The 17043-nt window shown below is 42.2% G+C and overlaps 1 protein-coding gene across 1 annotated transcript in view; it reads left to right on the top strand.

Moving 5' to 3' along the window:
* The window catches only part of EIF2B3 (eukaryotic translation initiation factor 2B subunit gamma), a 168852-nt gene that overhangs the window by 145265 nt on the left and 6544 nt on the right, over positions 1-17043 (top strand). Inside the window, exons 9-11 of the mRNA XM_049879133.1 lie at positions 985-1062; positions 1630-1778; positions 12688-12791. Of these exons, the coding sequence (XP_049735090.1) occupies positions 985-1062; positions 1630-1778; positions 12688-12791 (331 nt within the window). The remainder of the gene's footprint in view (positions 1-984; positions 1063-1629; positions 1779-12687; positions 12792-17043) is intronic.

Here is a 17043-nt window from a genome sequence, read left to right as displayed (position 1 = left end):
ATTCACTAATCCTGTCTGATTAATAAAACAAAGACAGCTGGTTCCCAAATGGCATTGTAACCACAGGCATAGAGGTTAGGATTTACAACACATATTTTTGAGTGACACAATTCAATCCATAACAGTTCCATTTTCTCAATTCTATGACTAGAGTTGGTTATGCAGTCTGGAAGCAGGTTCATGGATAGCCTGAGGCTGGAGAAGCATCCTCTGAAGCATCAGCAGACCTGAAAGGCCTTGGTTGGAGTATAGCAGAGGAGATCCCAAGGATGAGACCTGGAGGATTGACCTTCACATTGTCAGTGTACTAGTGCTGGCAAGGCCTCCCTCAGCTAGTGTGGCCCACACACACCATGCTCTGACCAGATCCTGTCTGTGCTAGAGAATCACAGATAGGCATACTGATCAGTGAATGGGGTCTATAGCCAAAGCCTCCCAGCTCCCTTACCCTTTCTTATTTTCTCCTACTGGAGAGGGAAGAGTGCGAGCTTCCTGCTGAACATTTTCTTTTGGCTGATACAAAGCAGGATACCTTCTCAAGGTCTTCCCTGACTGTGGACTTTGTCAGACATTGCTCCCATCTTCTCCTCATGCTTGACTATCATGGTCCAATAGGTGAGCAGAAACCTGAGATGACAATGGTTATGATTCAGGATACACTTTTCCCTCATTAGGCCTCTTCTCCCAAGAAGTGCTGGCTGGGTATCTCAGAAGCTTGTTCCAACCCCTCCCAGCTGAAGGACTTGGCCTTACTTTCAGAGAAGAGGATTCTAGGCTAGAAAACTAAAGCTGAGGCCACCTGGAAAAGCTGGAATAATCCTAGTCCTAGGTGGAATGCAGCAGGCTCCTGCTCTGCTTCACCCAGGCAGGAAGCTGGAGCTGAGAAATCCACACATCATGCCTCTGGTTAGGCATTGGGTTCTGTTGAAGGGGTTTTCAGACGTTTTCTGGTCTTGCTTTAGTGACCAAACCTCTTTCCTCAAGGTGCCCAAATTGCTGCCTCTTCTTTGTCCGGAAGAATCACTAGTCCATTCATCAGCCCAGATTGTCAGCAAACACCTGGTAAGTACTAATGTGGGCAGGGTAGGCCAGGGGCTTTGTCCTTGAGAAGTTGGATTGGCACTCTCAAACATGGAACCTCATTAACCCCAGGGAAATCCCAGCTGGGTTCTGGTTACAAACTCGCACCCAGTAGCCTAGGCACTCAGGTAGTCTGCTTGGACAAATGCTGGCATCAGCCACACAAACCCTGTAAGGAAGAGCCTTGAGATTTAAACACAGGAGATTTCAATCTCTGTCTCTCTTCCTACCCTGATTTGAATGGTACCTTCACTTCAAGAGAGCAGTTGATAAGGGAATGTATGCACATCTGTGCACACAAGTACATGAGTGTGTGCTTATGTGTGTTGTGTTTTTGTTTTCTAAGCAAGGGCGTGCCCATGCCTCAATATAGATTTGAGTTGGTCCCAGAGTTATTGTGTGACATTATGGTCCTGAGAAGTACTGATGGTCCATCTTACTGAAGAATCTGTAGGGAAAGATCCCATTAGACTCTGGCTCAAGCAGTCTGGGGACTGGTTTCCAGTTGGTTGAGATGAATGGACCAGGTTTTATATTTGCCTTTTGCAGGTTGGAGTTGACAGCCTCGTTGGGTCAGATACACAGGTTGGAGAGAAGTCATCCGTTAAGCGCTCGGTCATTGGTTCATCCTGTGTCATAAGAGATAGAGTGACTATCACCAATTGCCTTCTCATGAACTCAATCACCGTGGAGGATGGGTATGTTTTCCCTTGTACCCACTTGAGGCCAGGCTTCAAGCACTCCCAGGAGGCTTTGGAACCAGTCTAGCCCAGGAATTAGCTCACCTTGTTTTTTGGGGGGAGAGGGGAAGAAGGAGAAAAGGAAAGAAAGGAATAGCACCTAGGCCCTTTGGGGCCTTGGTTTTGGCTCCTTAATGACATGGCCTCTCAAAGCATTTCTAAAGCCCTTCGTACATTTATAACAATTGTAGTCCTGGAAGAAGCTGCCTTCTCTTACCTTGATATCCTATTTGATGGAGAAGGCCATAGCACTTAGCCACTAGCAGTGATGGAATGGCACTGCATCAATGCCTGAGGGGTCACCTTTCCCTTCTCAGTGTCCCAGATAATCCCTGAAGAAGACAGAGGCCTAGGAAGAGTGGATGTATGAGCCATGCAGTATTCTTTAGTATTTGGGAGGATAGCACAGGATTGGGCAACATTTCATTCTGTTATACATGAGGTCACTATGAGTCAGAGCCAACTTATCTGCAACTAACAACAACATTTTTAAGAAGAGCATCTCTACAAGCTGTAGAGAATTGTTCACATTTGGAGACACTTTAAAGCGTCGTAAAATTTTGATTTATGGACAGCCTGAACATGGAGTGAAAAGACTTGAATGATCTTCCTCAGCAAGGACCTCAGGTTCTTCTGTGTATAAAATGTAATCATGTTGTGGTGGTTGTGGGTTGCCATCAAGTCAGCTCCAACTTATAGTGACCTTATGTATAACAGAACAAAACATAGCCCAGTCTTGTGCCATCTTCATGATCACTGATATGTTTGACTTTCTGAGGGGCTCATCTTCCAGCACTATATCGGACAGTGTTCTGTTACTATCCATAAGAATTTCACTGGCAAACATAGGTGGTAAAAATAAGAAAGGATATTACCATATCAATAATTGTTCACAGTTTTTAAAAAGGAAACTTTTTCTTAAGATAAATCTTATGCAGAAGCCCAGTATTTTAAATTGATGAAAGCAGAGCTGCTCTGAGTACAGAGGGTGAGGTAGGGGGCACTTGTCTTCCTGCACGATGTGAGGCAGATTCATAAAACAAATTTTGAAAATCACTAGACCAGATCAGCCTGAGATTGATTCTAGCTCTGATATTTGTTGATTTCTGTCCATGAGTTAATAAATATAAAGCATTTAGAATAACACTTGGCACATAGATGTTAGCTACTATGTTGTTGTTGCTGTTTTTATCACCTTATGCCATTTCACAGAGGTGGCATATTACCAGAGTTATCTTCCTAAAGAATATCTCTGATCATGTCCCTCTTCTATTCAAAAACTTTTGAAGGCTCCTCATTACCTTTAGAATAAAGCTTGAACTTCATTATGTGGTTTTCAAGATTCCTCATGATCTGGCTCTAACCCTGAGTCCTGGAATGTTAGAGTAAAATGGGGCTTTAAGGAGTCATCGAGCTTGACTCCTACATTTTTACAGATAAATAGACTATATAGCATTCCAGACTTCTTTCTCATTGCACCCCTGCTACTTACTCCATGCACCATTCCAGACTCCTGCACTAGATTGACAAATATCACCTTCTTTCTCTTTTGAAAAGCAGAACTACACTTGCCTTTATCCATTTAATCACCTTATTCCTAAGTAGCTCATGAGGCTTTGTAGCTTCCATTCTCTGTCTCATCTTGCTTCAGACCTTCCAAGCAAGACAGTGCCATATCATTCCCATTTGCTCTAATTAGTAACTTCTCCCTCCCGTCCTATGAGTGGAAAGACTAAGGAGCAGCTATCTAGTACTACCTCAGAGTCCAGTGATAGCGTCCTGAATTGACGTGAAGAGGCTTGGTGAGGAAACCATGGCTCCCTAAGAAAACTATAACTTCCTTATATGAGAGAAATTTCAAAGAAAAGGCCCAGAGTCAATTGCTATTTTAGAGGAGGCATAATCATCCCTGGATGGTCTAATAAGATTTCTATCTGGGGAAACAGTAATGGTACAGATGGCCGCTGCTGCTGCTTTTTTCACTAAAAAGATTGAGGGAAAGCTATGTAGGCAGCCCACACTTGACTAATGACTAGGAAGACCATTAGAGATTTCCCAAGCCTGCAGATTAGCTCTTGGTGATAAGATCAGATATCCTGCAACCCAAATGAACTTTTTTACATTATTTGGAGGTCATTAGTTTTAATTACTTATGGTAAATTTAGGAAATGTAATTAAATTGCAGTGCTGTGAGACTTGATTACCCTGCTGCTATTACGTCTGGACTGAGTGGCAGAGTGGGAGCATAAGCTTGTCCAGAAGGGAGTTTCTCATATTCTTGGCTTACTTGTCTCTACCAGCCATAGTGGGCTGCTGAGGCTTTCTGGACAGTGGCTTGGCCACCTGCCCAAGGTCCTCAGGGCTTGAGGGATACTAATAGGACCACCCCGGGGAAGGTGTAGGCAAGACTATGCAGAGAAGGCTCCTGCCTGTTTTTCTTATTTTCTACCACTTCCAATTTATATGATACCTGATGCTCAGGAATCCAAAGTCTACTAGAAACTTCATTGTCAAGGCTTGAGTGTCAGTCCTGTATTCTGACCAGGTGCCCTGTTCCTGGACAACATCTGCATTTCCTCTTTGTTGTGGTTAGGTGTCATGGAGTTGATTTTCAACTTATAGCAACCCAATGTGACAGAGTAGAACTGCCCCATATGGTTTTCTAGGCTATAATCTTTATAGGAGCAGATGGCCAGTCTTTCTCCCGTGGAGCCACTAGGTGGGTTCCAACTGCCAACTTTCAGTTAGCAGCCAAGTGCTTAACCATTGCACCACCAGGGCTCCTCAGTTCCTCCTAGTCCAAGGAAATGACACAAGCAGCAGTCTGGAATAGCACCTTCGCATGCAGGCAGGCCAGGGAACCAGGTTTTCACCTAGGATCCTGTGCCTTCTACAGATAGCAAGTGCAGCCCTCAGAGCCAAACAAGATATTGCTGCTCCTCATTGTTACACTGAGAGTACCCTTCAGCTGTACTCAACTGACTGCCCTGCCCACTGGGTCCCTTCCATTTCCACCTTTTTTTTACTCCTGGCATTCACTCTGCTCGAAGTGCCTCTTTCTGGAGACCTTTGCCTGTAGAAATGCTACCCATCTTTCAAGGTCCAATGCATATTCCAGCTTCTTCATGCAACCTTCTTAAAGTGTCCTAGCCCAAAATTATTTCCCTCTCCTTTATGCTACCTGTGCTCCTATAACACTTTACTTGTGTTCGTGTGGCATCTTTCTTTTTTCCTCAACTAAACTATAAATTCCTTAAAGACAAGAAATTCTTCTTATGTCTTAGTATCCCCCTAAGCTTCTGATACTGTACTTTATATATACTCGGTAACCTGTAAGTATTTACTGGAGATCTCTGATTTAAATCCGCTGCTATAATTGACTGGGGCCCTAGTGGCACAGTGGTTAAGCATTTGGCTGCTAACCAAAAGGTCACCAGTTCAAATCCATCAGCTGCTTCATGGAAACCCTATGGGGCAGCTCTCTTCTCTCCTATGGGATCGCTATGAGTTGGAATCGACTCGATGGCAGCAGGTTACGAGTAATTGACTAAGTTTCTGTCAAGAGAGCCCTATCTACTTCTAGGAAAAATAGTAGAGTGAGTGCCTCACTCCTTGAAACTCACCAAAATGGGAAAAAAAAAAAAAAAAGAAGGAAGCTTCTAAATAACTGCCACATACCGTACACAGATTAAAAAATATCTACCAGATACAATGAAATTTAGATCCTAACCAAAGAATACATCAAGATTCAACCAGCGAAAGGAATGAGAGCATAGGTGAACCAAAGAAGAAATGACAAACACTATTTTTGAAAATACCAAGGCACACAGAGCTGAAAGAAAAACCATGCAAGGCACATAAATAAAAAAAAGGGGGTGGGGAACACACTGGTCTCAGACTTCACCATGGCAACATTTAAGGCCGGAAGACAATAGAACAACATTTAGAGAATTTAGAGGGAAAAACAATTGTGAATCCTATAACCAGTCAAGTTATGGTTTATATATAAAAGCATTAGAAATATTCCAGGGCACAGGAAATGTCTCACCCATGAACCCTAATGGAAAATTCTACTTGAAGATTTAATATAGCCAAATAAAAAATGAAACAAAATTAACTATTGACAAATGGGTAGCTTGAGGTGTAAAATAAACCCTTAAACACAAAATTAGAGTTGTAAAAAAGAACATAACCATTAAAAGAATCCTGTCTACATTCCTTCAGTCAGACTTTTTAAAAACACCAAATTGTGAAACTTTGGGAAGATCCCCTAGACTCAAGGGGCTCCTAAGGACTTTTGGTTTATTCCCTGTCTTTGAACTAGCTGCACTAAACCCATCTTCTTAGATGGAGAATCCTATAACTTAGTTCTTTGAGGCTGTCAAATCTTTGCTTTGATTCCCTCAAGATCTATTTTTCATGGAGGAGTAATAGGGAATTATTACTTGAGCATTTCTGTTTAGAGGGATGAAAAACATTTTTAAATGAATAGTGGTGATGGCTTCACAACATAGTGAATGTAATTAATGTCACCAAATTGCAAGCTTTAAAATAGTTAAAATGGTCATTGTTTTGTTATATATATTTTACCACACACACACATATACACAAAAGTGGTGTTCTACAGGAGTCAGCAAACTATGGCCCATGAGTCAAATCTGGCCTACTGCCTGCTTTTGTAAGTAAAGTTTTATTGGCAAACACACGCACAAACTCCTTTTTCTTACCCCCTGCTTAGGTAATATAAGGACTTAGATTCCTTAAGAGGGAGATATTTCTCACCACTAGATCTTTATATAGTATAGGGAGGCACATAGAACTCAAAGGAGAAAATGTTACGCCTGCTCACTGGAGCCTGTACATTTTTAATCTAGAGGACCTGAGGGCAAGAGTAGCCAGGATAGAAAAAGGCTAGATATTTCTTTAAGTATTACGGCTCATTATATGCATTGACCTGAATTAATCTCACAAACTTGATGTTGAGGGGGAAAAGCAAGATGCAGAAGGATGCGTAGAGAATGATAGCATTCATGTACAATTTTAAAACATGCAAAACAATATGATGGATTGTCTACAAATATATGTAGTAAAAATGCTTTAAAAAATGATAAATACCAGATTCAAAATAGTAGTTACCTCTGGTGGAGAAAGGAGGGAAATGTGATCCAAGAAGGGTACACAGCAGATTCTGTTGTTTGTTTCTTGAGCCTTTGGTGAATACACTGGTGTTCTTTATGTTATTCTCTAGACATTTTTCTATGCCTGAAATATTTCTTTAAAAATAATACATGGTTCCATAAAAATTAAAAACTTTTGTTCATCAAAAGATTTTATCAAAAAAGTGAAAAGACAAGCTATCTACTAGGAGAGTATCTTCAGAAAACATATATCCAATAAGAATCTAATGACCAAAATATATATAAAACTTCAAAAACTTAACAAAAAGACAAATTGCTCAATCATAAAATGGGCAAAGGACTTGAATAGACACTTCACCACAGAGGACATTCAAATGGCTGCCAAACACACATCATTAGCCATCGGAGAAATGCAAATCAAAACCACTGTGAGATACCATTTTATTCCCACTAGGATGGCTAAGCGTAAAAAAAAAAAAACAGAAAATAAGAAATGTTGGCGAGGATGTGGGAAAATTGGAGCCCTTATCTATTGCTGGTGGGAGTGCAGAGTGGTACATCCATTGTGGAAAACAGTGTGAGAGCTCCTCAAAAAACTAAAAATAGAACTACTGTATGACCCAACATCTCCACTCCTAGGTATAAAACCAAAAGACTTGAAAGCAGAGACTCAAGCAGAGACTTGTACACCAATGTTCATTGCAGCACTATTCACGGTAGCCAGAAGATATAAACATCCTAAATGCCCATCAGTGGATGAATGGATAACCAAAATGAGGTACATACAATGAAATATTACTCAGCCAGTAAGATAAATGAAGCCTTGATACATGCTACAATATGGATGGAGCTTGAAGGCATGCTGAGTGAAATACATCAATCACAAAAGGACAAATATTGTATGACCTCACTATATAAAAAGACAAAAACAGGCAAATACATAGAGACCAATGTTTCCTAGTGGTTACCAAGGACAGGAGGGAGGGAGGAGGGAGCTGTTATTTGTTTACGGAGTACTGAGCTTCTGTTTATGATGATGGAAAAATCACATTGATTTAAAGGTAGGATTGCACAGCCAACTAATGTAATTGCTGTTAATAAGTTGTACACCTGTAAAAAGTTGGATTGGGAAAGTTGTATTATACATGTATTTACAACAATGACCAAAAAAAAAAAAAGAACAGCTGCTGAGACTGCTTGAAAACCAAAAACCAAACCCATTGCCTTCGAGTCGATCCTGACTCATAGCGACCCTATAGGACAGAGTAGAACTGCTCCATAGGATTTCCAAGGAGCGCCTGGTAGATTTGAACTGCCAACATTTTGGTTAGCAGCCATAGCTCTTAACCACTACATGCCTCCAGGGTTTCCCTGAGACTGCTTATGTACAACCAAATACCTCAAGAGATTTTGTTCCTTGGTTTGGAGGTTTAGGGTCATGGTTTCATGGGACATCCCAGTTAATTGCCTTAATAATATATTTAGTGCTTCTTTTCTGTCTCCTAATTGCTTGCATAGCGCCTGGGGTCTTAAAAGCTTGCAAGCAGCCTTCCAAGGTACACAATTAGTCTCTATATGCCTGGAGCAACAGAGGAAGAAGGAAAGTCAGGAATAGAAGGAGGAAATAGAATGTGTGGCTAATTGCCTCCATGAACAACTGCCCCCTTTGTCATGAAACCAGAACTGGACAGTACCCAGCTACCACTACTAAACATTTTGATCAAAGATTTTATAGAAGAATTCTAGTCAAAAGGGGAAAAATGCCGAACAGAATTTCAAATTTGCATGGAGTATAGACATTCTGGAGCCATGGATGCTGGATGAACTCCTGAAAATACTGCTCTGAGATAATCTTTAAACTTTAAGCCAAAAATGTCCCCCAAGTCTTCTTAAAACCAGACAGTAGTTTAGCTTAACTAGGAAGGAATGTCTGTCTTGAACATTGTGCTCTTTTAAGATCTATCTATACAGGATCAGGTTGACAATAGCAACTTCAAAGGCTAGATAGGAAGCTTAGAGGGCAGTGAGTTTATTTTAATGGCGGGGGAACAACTCAGAAAAAGTAGGTGAGAATGGTTATACAACTCAAAGAATATAATCAGGGTCACTGAATTGTACATGTAGAAATTGTTGAATTGGTGTATGTTCTGCCACGTATATTCTCAACAACAACAAAAATAAAGTATTAAATAATAATAATACATGGCAGTTCATCTAGAGGACCACTTGAACCAAGACCCTTTGGGCTAAGTTAGAAGGCTTCAGCACCTGGAGGGACTCAGCCATAATCTTTGGGCTGAAATAGTGAGTTGGCCTAAAGCAGACCGTGGTTACATTCCTCAAAAAGCTACATGTCTCCCGTTCCATATTCATTTCTCACCCAGGGTTTTAAGTAGGTTTAGAAAGCCTGCAAACTAACCCTCAGGGGAAAAAAAGAGTTACTGAGAAATTTAGTGGCTCTTTGCCAAATACTGCCCACTTAGCAGCTGAAGCAGGAGCCCATGACACACAGAGAGCCGCTTGCCACTGTGTAGGCTTGGGCACATTGCTTAAACTCTGTGAGACTAAATTTTCTCTGTAAACCAAAAGTTAGCATAAATACCATCATCTCTGCAGGTTTGCTGGGAGGATTACCGTAAGTTATATAATGAATGTAAAGTGTTTTGCACCATGACTGGGACATATTAGACATTACACATGTATGAGTTCCTTTTCCTCCCTGGAATGAACTAAAAAAAGTCCAAACTAACACCAGAAGAGGAATGAAAGTTTGGAGGCACTCTTGCTTCCTAGATCAGGGCTGCATCCACAGCATGAGTATAGTGTGATGTGCCTGGCCAAGCAATGATCCTACTATAAGACTGCTGTGTTTTCTTCACAGCCACCTCTCCACCAAAGCTCCAAGGAGAAATGAGGACCAAAGTTCCAATACTTAGTCTGAGCCTGCTCTAAGCAACTTTTTAGAGAAGGCAGCTAGGCCCTAGCACAGCAGAGTCCTTAGCACCAAGCTGAGAGTTAATACTAGGTTGTAAAAACTGTAGCCTGGCACTGGGGCCAGTTATTTTCTTAGGCGTAAGGAAGTTACCAGTCTCTCCTCCTTAGGCACTGAGCAAAAAAGCAGAGTTATTACTGTGAATTGGAGCCTGGAGAGGGTTTGTTTAATTTAGTCCTATCAGTCCGTCGCCTTAGCATTAGCAAACACACACACTTCCAGTAAAATCCTTGATCATGAAGTTTCTTCCTAGCCATAAGGAAAGCTTATTTGATTTGAAAATTTCCCAGAGTACTTCAGCCTTGCTAACAGAGGTGACTTGTCATGCTGGGGAACAGGAAACAAGTGATCAGAAGAGAGCTTCACACTCAGTAAACATTTTGTCAGGTGTAGGACATCCCGAAGCCTTCCACCAGATCCACTGGAGCAGGATTCTCAGGACAGCCCCCAGCTTCCCATCAGCCAACCTACTTTTCCCTATTATATCTCCAGATTCTACCCACTGAACCACTGCTGTTGAGTCGATTCCGACTCATAGGAAGCGAGTAGAACTGCCCCATAGATTTCCAAGGCTTGTAATCTTTACGAAAGCAGACTGCCACATCTTTCTCCCACAGAGGGGCCGGTGGGCTCTAACACCAACCTTTTGATTAGTAACGGAGTGCTTAACCACTGCGCCACCAGGGCTCCTTCCAGATTCTACAGTGGTGGTTTGTTTCAAGCAGAGGGAGTCATACATACTGGATGCATTATAGGAGATTTCTGAAGTCCTCAATCAGACCTTCTAAACAAGGAAAACCCAGGTTATCCATTGCTATGGAAATCTGACCTCAGTCACTCTAGCCTCTTCCTTCCAGAAATTGTTCCCATTTATATCCCAGATTCCAAAATAGCCAGTTAGTCTCTAATTATGGCTGCTATGGACTATGTTTACACCTTACCTAGCTCTTAAGCTACTGAGTAGGAAGCGTCCCCTATTCCCACCTCAGAAAAAGAAATGAGACTCTTCAATGACATACTAGCTCTTTTCCAGGAGCCTCTGTGTCTCAGCCTTTCTATACTTCCTTAATAACTTTTTTGGGCGGGGGGGCAGGGGGGACGGGGAATTTCTCCAGGAACATGAACCACCCTAACTGCCAGCTGGGCTACTTTGCCTAAGGCAGAGGGCAGTTTGGAAAGCTTTGGATTGTCCCTTAAAGCCCACCCACTGAGTGCGTCCTGAGTCTGTGCCAGAAAACAAACTAGTACTGTCTGTGCCCATCTCTAGCCCACACCACAAAGGTTCTGTGGTTCTGGCCTTTTACTGCTTTCCAACAGGTTTAACCTTCTCAGAGACTAGAGATAAAGATGACTCTGAAATGCCAAAAGCTGCTAGAATTCCTTTTTGTATTTTACTAAAGTTTTGGCATTTGAGAAGAATCTTTTTAATGGCCTGTGCATCAATGGCTTCAGTTCTTGGAATGCCCTTTGCCCCATCCCTTATGCCTCGTGGGTTGCTTGAAAATTTTTCCTTTGTTGATGTTTTGTTTTGTTTTGCCTCATTTAAATCGCTGCTCACACCTTTCCTACTTCTCCTCCCTCCAGCTGCCCACTTCTGACTCTCAGGTACTGAGTATTCACTTGTCGGGACAGAGCTCCTTCCACAGAGCCAGTCTTTTTTCCCCTTATCTTCTTTGTGTGGCATTATGACTAAGTGTATGGATTCTGGAGTCAGGCAGAACTGGATGTGAATCTGCTACTTGACAATTAAATGGTTTTGGTAAGGGGTTTAACTTCTCTAAATCTGTTACCTTATCTGCAAAATGTTATTTTTACTGCAGAAAAAGTAAAACTAGAGCTTCCAGAATCAGAAGCTTTTTTTTCTGACTTAGATACATAAGTATCCCATCCTAGACCTACTAAAAAGATTGACAGGGTCCAGGATATTGAGAGTGTTTTTATTTGTTACTTCTTATGCCACCCGGATGATTTTTCTGATGAAATGGCTAGATTTGGAAGTCACTCCTATAATATACGTATTTACGTATGTAGAGAATATAGTGTAGAGTAAGTGTGCAATAAATGCTAGAGATGATTTTCAAAAGAGCCTTTACTTCCACCCACCATACTTCAGGAGCTAGGAAGATGCTGTTTAAACACATTCAAATGCTAAGAGCCATTGGTGCTGTTTTGGGGAGTGTGACTTCAGGGTCTAGAGTAGTGTGGAATGGAGCTGGGTTTTAAAATGTCCTTTTTTTTTCTTTTCCTAAATGAGTATGATTTTGATTAACCAGAGTCTGTGGTAGGAACTGTAGAACACCTGTTGTTTCCATAGTTTATCTCCTAGGGAGATTCATGAGATCTGAGCCGGAAATGGAATTTGGTATTTATTCCCAGATGAGAGGCAAGAGGGATGGGTCAGCCCAGGGACCAGCCCCAGCTTGTCCAGACCAGAGGAGGAGAGGTTGGTTGGAATTTAGACCTCTAGGTCCAGAGTCCCTAAAGAACTGAAGTCAGGATATCTGCTCATTTCAGGCCTTGGGGAAGAGGTCATTATGAGCATATCCCAACTCTGGGCTTCTCTAAAGCTGGGTCCTTCTTGGCCTAGCTGAGCCATTCTGTCTTCTAATGATAACTTGAGGCATACAGCCTTTAATCGAACTGATCAGCTGTTCCTGGCCTATGATGGGGCCAGAACCCCTAGTGAGGAAGGTGATGAGATCCGTGGGCACTCTCTCCCTTGGTTACTATGTTTCAGATGCAGCATCCAGGGCAGTGTCATCTGCAACAATGCTGTGATCGAGAAAGGAGCGGATATCAAGGACTGCCTAATTGGAAGTGGCCAGAGGATTGAAGCCAAAGGTAAACCAGAGCCCAGATTACGATCACAGATGCCATTTTTTGCCTATCACTCTAGCACAGATAATACTCAGTGCTGGTGAGAATGTGGGGAGCTAGCACATGCATGTGCTGCAGGTGAGAACATAAATTGATAAAGCCATCTTTGGAGTATGATTGACACCACTGTCAAATTTTTAAACTTTTAATTAACAGTCCCATTTCTAGGAATTTGTTATAGATAATCTCATACATGTATACATCCTTACTACCAAAAAATTAAAAACACAAAAATATCTAGTATCCTGGACTGGTGCCAGTATTTTACAATGGCTCATGGGCATGAGACATCCAGTAATCCAGCTAGGGCTCTGGACCTAGCTGTGGCCTCCTGAGGTCCTTGAGCGCCTCTTCTGACCTGGTATTTAAGGGAGGTGGTTCCATAGATTCCTGGCCTAGGAGAAGTTTAGCAGGGCTTAACACCCACAGCCATTAAAGATGATGCTGTTAGCAGTACAATTAGCTCCCTCTGTTCTGTAACCTGCAGAAGGACTGTGTAATACTTGAGAGACACACAAAGACAGGGGTTTCCCTGCTAGGCAGGGTGAGTTTGAATTGTCCATAATTTGGCTGAGTGTTTTAACCAGGAAGTACACAAAGCTCAAGATCAGTAAGAATGGCTGATTCCTTTTGAGATTATTCGTAACCCTAAAATAGAGTGAGGTTGGAAGTTGCTAAAGGAATTAACCCTGCCAATTTAGAATTGGTAGAAGCCACTTGGTTGTTTTCACATCACTGGGTCAGATATCAGTGCGAAGACACTGGCTAGGAATGTTGTTCAGTAGCCGCTGGGTCTCACTCTCTATCCGGATGGATGATTGTAGTAAATCCTCAGTTAGCAGAAAAAAATTGAGAAACCAAATGGGATTTATTTAATGTTTGTTTTTCCTCCCGTAGACCTTTTGTAGTATTATCATCCTTGTTTTGTAGATGAGGATACTGAGGCACAGAGAGGTTAATTAATTTGCCCTACATCACAGAGCTAGTAAGTCATAGGAAACAGATGTTAACAGAATAACCTAGGCATGGCTAAACCACATTTAATCCAATAGCTTCTTTTATTATTAATAAGAGTACTTATGACTAGGAAAGTAAATTACAGAAGTGAAAATATTCTTAGTTTGCATAATGGAATTACCTTTATCAATTTTTAAGGTGTTCAGCAGAAAATACCCTGATTCAAATACTCTGTGCCCCAAATGAGTGAGAACGCTACCCTGTAGTGCATGCTAGGGGTTCTCCCTGTCAGGCATTTATACACTCACATCATATACTGATGCTTTTGTTGTTGGGCTTTTTATCATTTGTTAATGTAAAATGTGTTTATATGCTGCAAGATTGTACTCTACAGTATTTTCCTTCTCCCCATTAAACAGAGACCTTCATTATTTTTTTCCATACCCCTTTTTTAAAGTTACATGCCTCCTTCTTGGGCTTTGGAGTCAAACAGACCTGTGTTCACATCTCAACTGTGCAACTCACTGGATGTGCACCAGGTTAAGTTTTTAACCTCTAAGTCTCAGTTTTTCTTTACTAGGAAAATTGGGACATTAATACCTACCTAGGCAGATTGTTGTGAGAATTAAATGCAACCAGTTATGTCCAACTCTTAGAGCATATCAAGGGACTTCGAGTTCATCATGTATACTGTGCTGTGGCACCTCTCCATGCCTTTGCACATCTTTGTCTGTCTATCTGTCTGTCTGTCTCTCTCTCTGAAATGCCTCTCTTAAAGATTCTGCCCAGATGTGTTCTCCTCTGCAAAAACCTTCTCTGTCCCTTCCCATGACTCCTCACAGCAGGGCTGAACATTTCTTCCTCCTCTGCACCCCTGAACATTGGCCACCACACACATATCTCAAGCTATAGCAATTCCCTGTCTTCCTTCCCTGCTAGACTGAGACCCTCAAGGCCAAGGGTTGTCTTATTCCTCTCTGTATCCCTAACTCTCAGATAGGTCCTGGCTTATAGTAGATAACTCCGGAGGAAAAAAAAAAGCAGCGGAAGAGTGAATGAGTGAATGATTGGATTTTGGATACATAAAGCATATTTTTGCAGATTACAGGACACAAAATCAGGGCCCCAAGAAAGGCATTTGTGAGATGGTTGTGTTTATCATGGGGTCTCTCCTTTTTTTTGAGGTTATGGTGATAAAAGAACCACATGAGACAGTGATAAATGAACTGAGGAGGTCTGGCCTTGGCCTGAAATCATCCTTCAACTTAATTTCTCCACTTGACACTAAGCACAACTCTCATCCCTGCTGCCTTTCTTCTCGTCTTTCAAGAACCTTCTTCTGCAGATGAGAATTGTCATTTCTGAGAGAGACCGTTCCTGAGTGTCAGGATTTTTTGTTATAAGCATCATAAACTAACTCTGGCCAATTTAAGCTGATGAAGAGTTCATTGGAAAGATACTGGGTAGCTCACAGAATTTTCTAGCTAAAAGCTTAGAAAATGGGCTGCAGCTAAAATCATATACCAAACCAGTCTGGTGAGGATACCGCCACCTTCCTCACTGAGCACTGAATGTCACAGCTTGCACTGTTACTCCCATCACCCACCAACCCCAAAGTGGATTTTTTCTGGTTCCCACCTCTTTGTGTCACTAGTTCCCAGTCCAAGACCTGGAACAGCTGCATCTCATAGGTCAAGCCTAGCTCATGTGTTCATGCTGTAGTACGAGAAAGGCTGGCACTTTTAATCTGATATTTTCATTCAGTTAATGGCAGACTCTGCCAGTGTCACACCTGAGAACCTTTGAGCAAGGGCGTGGGTCAGCAGTGGTGCCGTAGCCACCAGTACTTTCCGCTGTGATCACATGCAGGCTGGGAGCACGACCCTAGGTAAGGGGGCTGGAACACCAGCTTCAGCTTCAATACAGGAGGCATGGTACTGCACTCCTGGAATCCTGTTGGCTTACAGCTGTTATTTACAGCTGAACAGTGTTCTCACGTATGCCATCTTATTGGATTCTCATGAAAGCCCCCTGAGGCATTATCACTGACACCATTTCACAAAGTGGAAACTGAGACTTTGAAAAGTTGAAACTCACCAAAGGTACATAGTGGCTGGGTCTTCAGCCTGATTATTGCCAAATGGCTGCCAAAAAGAACCAGAAGAAAAGCTACTCCTGGCTTCTCAGGAGATTTTGGTCAGTGATGCCCCTTCTCTCCCTTTGGTCCCTCTTTCCCAGACCAATAAGAAAAATGTATTCAGCCTCATATCCCTGCTCTTTCTGATCCTCAGGAACCTCAGGTCTTAACCCTTTCTCCTGCTCAACATACCACTTTACCCAGGCCTCCCCTCGAGTTGCAGAGAAGCTTTGTTTCTTGAGCAGGGAATTATAAATTGTTGGTAATTTATTAAAAATAAGATTCAGAACACCCAGTCTTTTCTCTGCCTCTGTTGCCTTGGAAGGAGTACCCAGAGTATCAAAAGCAGCTGCTCAGCTGGGGTGGAGCTGCTTCCTTATCATGTTCCCTCCCCTGCCTCCACATTGCGTTTCTCTGTCTTCTTTGTTCTCTTCTGGGTTGGGATTGTGCCCACCCCCCCTCCACCCCCCGCCCAGTGTTTCTTTCACCTCCTTCTTGCCTCATTGTCTTCGTAAGTTTTTGCCCAGCAAAAAGTAGAAACATCCCCAATGCTTTCTTCTTTCAGCTCTTCCTGAAGCTAGGAGTAGCTCCCTTTTATTGTTTTCAAAAGGGTTTAAAATCCATAAAAAAAAAAAAAAACCCACTGCCATCAAGTCCATAGGCATAATTAAATGAATGAACTCTCCATTTGTCACTACCACCCAAGAGGGCCCCCACTCTCTTGTATGCTGAAACCTGGAACCTCAGCATTTCTGCTTTCTTTCCTCCCCGTTTTCAACAAGGTAATGATATTACAGCTTCCTTTTACTTTGCAAGACGTTTCTTTTCATTCTTTGTGCAGAATGCATGAATGACAACTGAATGTCAGGTGTTGAGAGTTTGAGCCATAACTTCTCCAATCAAGGAATACAGAGATGGGCTAGCCGAGCCCCTAGGACATCATGGGCTTTAGTGTCTCCTGGACTTTCTGGCCCACTTCTTAGCAAGGAGACTCCTTTCCCCAGCTTATCATCCTCACCTGTACTCTTTCTTTTGGAATCTTTCCGAACCTGATTCCAGCCCAGAGCTTTTTCAGTGTGTTTACCAGAGCCAGCTTCTAACCCTGGTCAAGCAGAACTAGTT

This window comes from Elephas maximus, chromosome 3 (assembly GCF_024166365.1).
Source record: "Elephas maximus indicus isolate mEleMax1 chromosome 3, mEleMax1 primary haplotype, whole genome shotgun sequence".
NCBI classification, from domain to species: domain Eukaryota; kingdom Metazoa; phylum Chordata; class Mammalia; order Proboscidea; family Elephantidae; genus Elephas; species Elephas maximus.
This window is presented reverse-complemented; position numbering and strand designations above follow the sequence as displayed.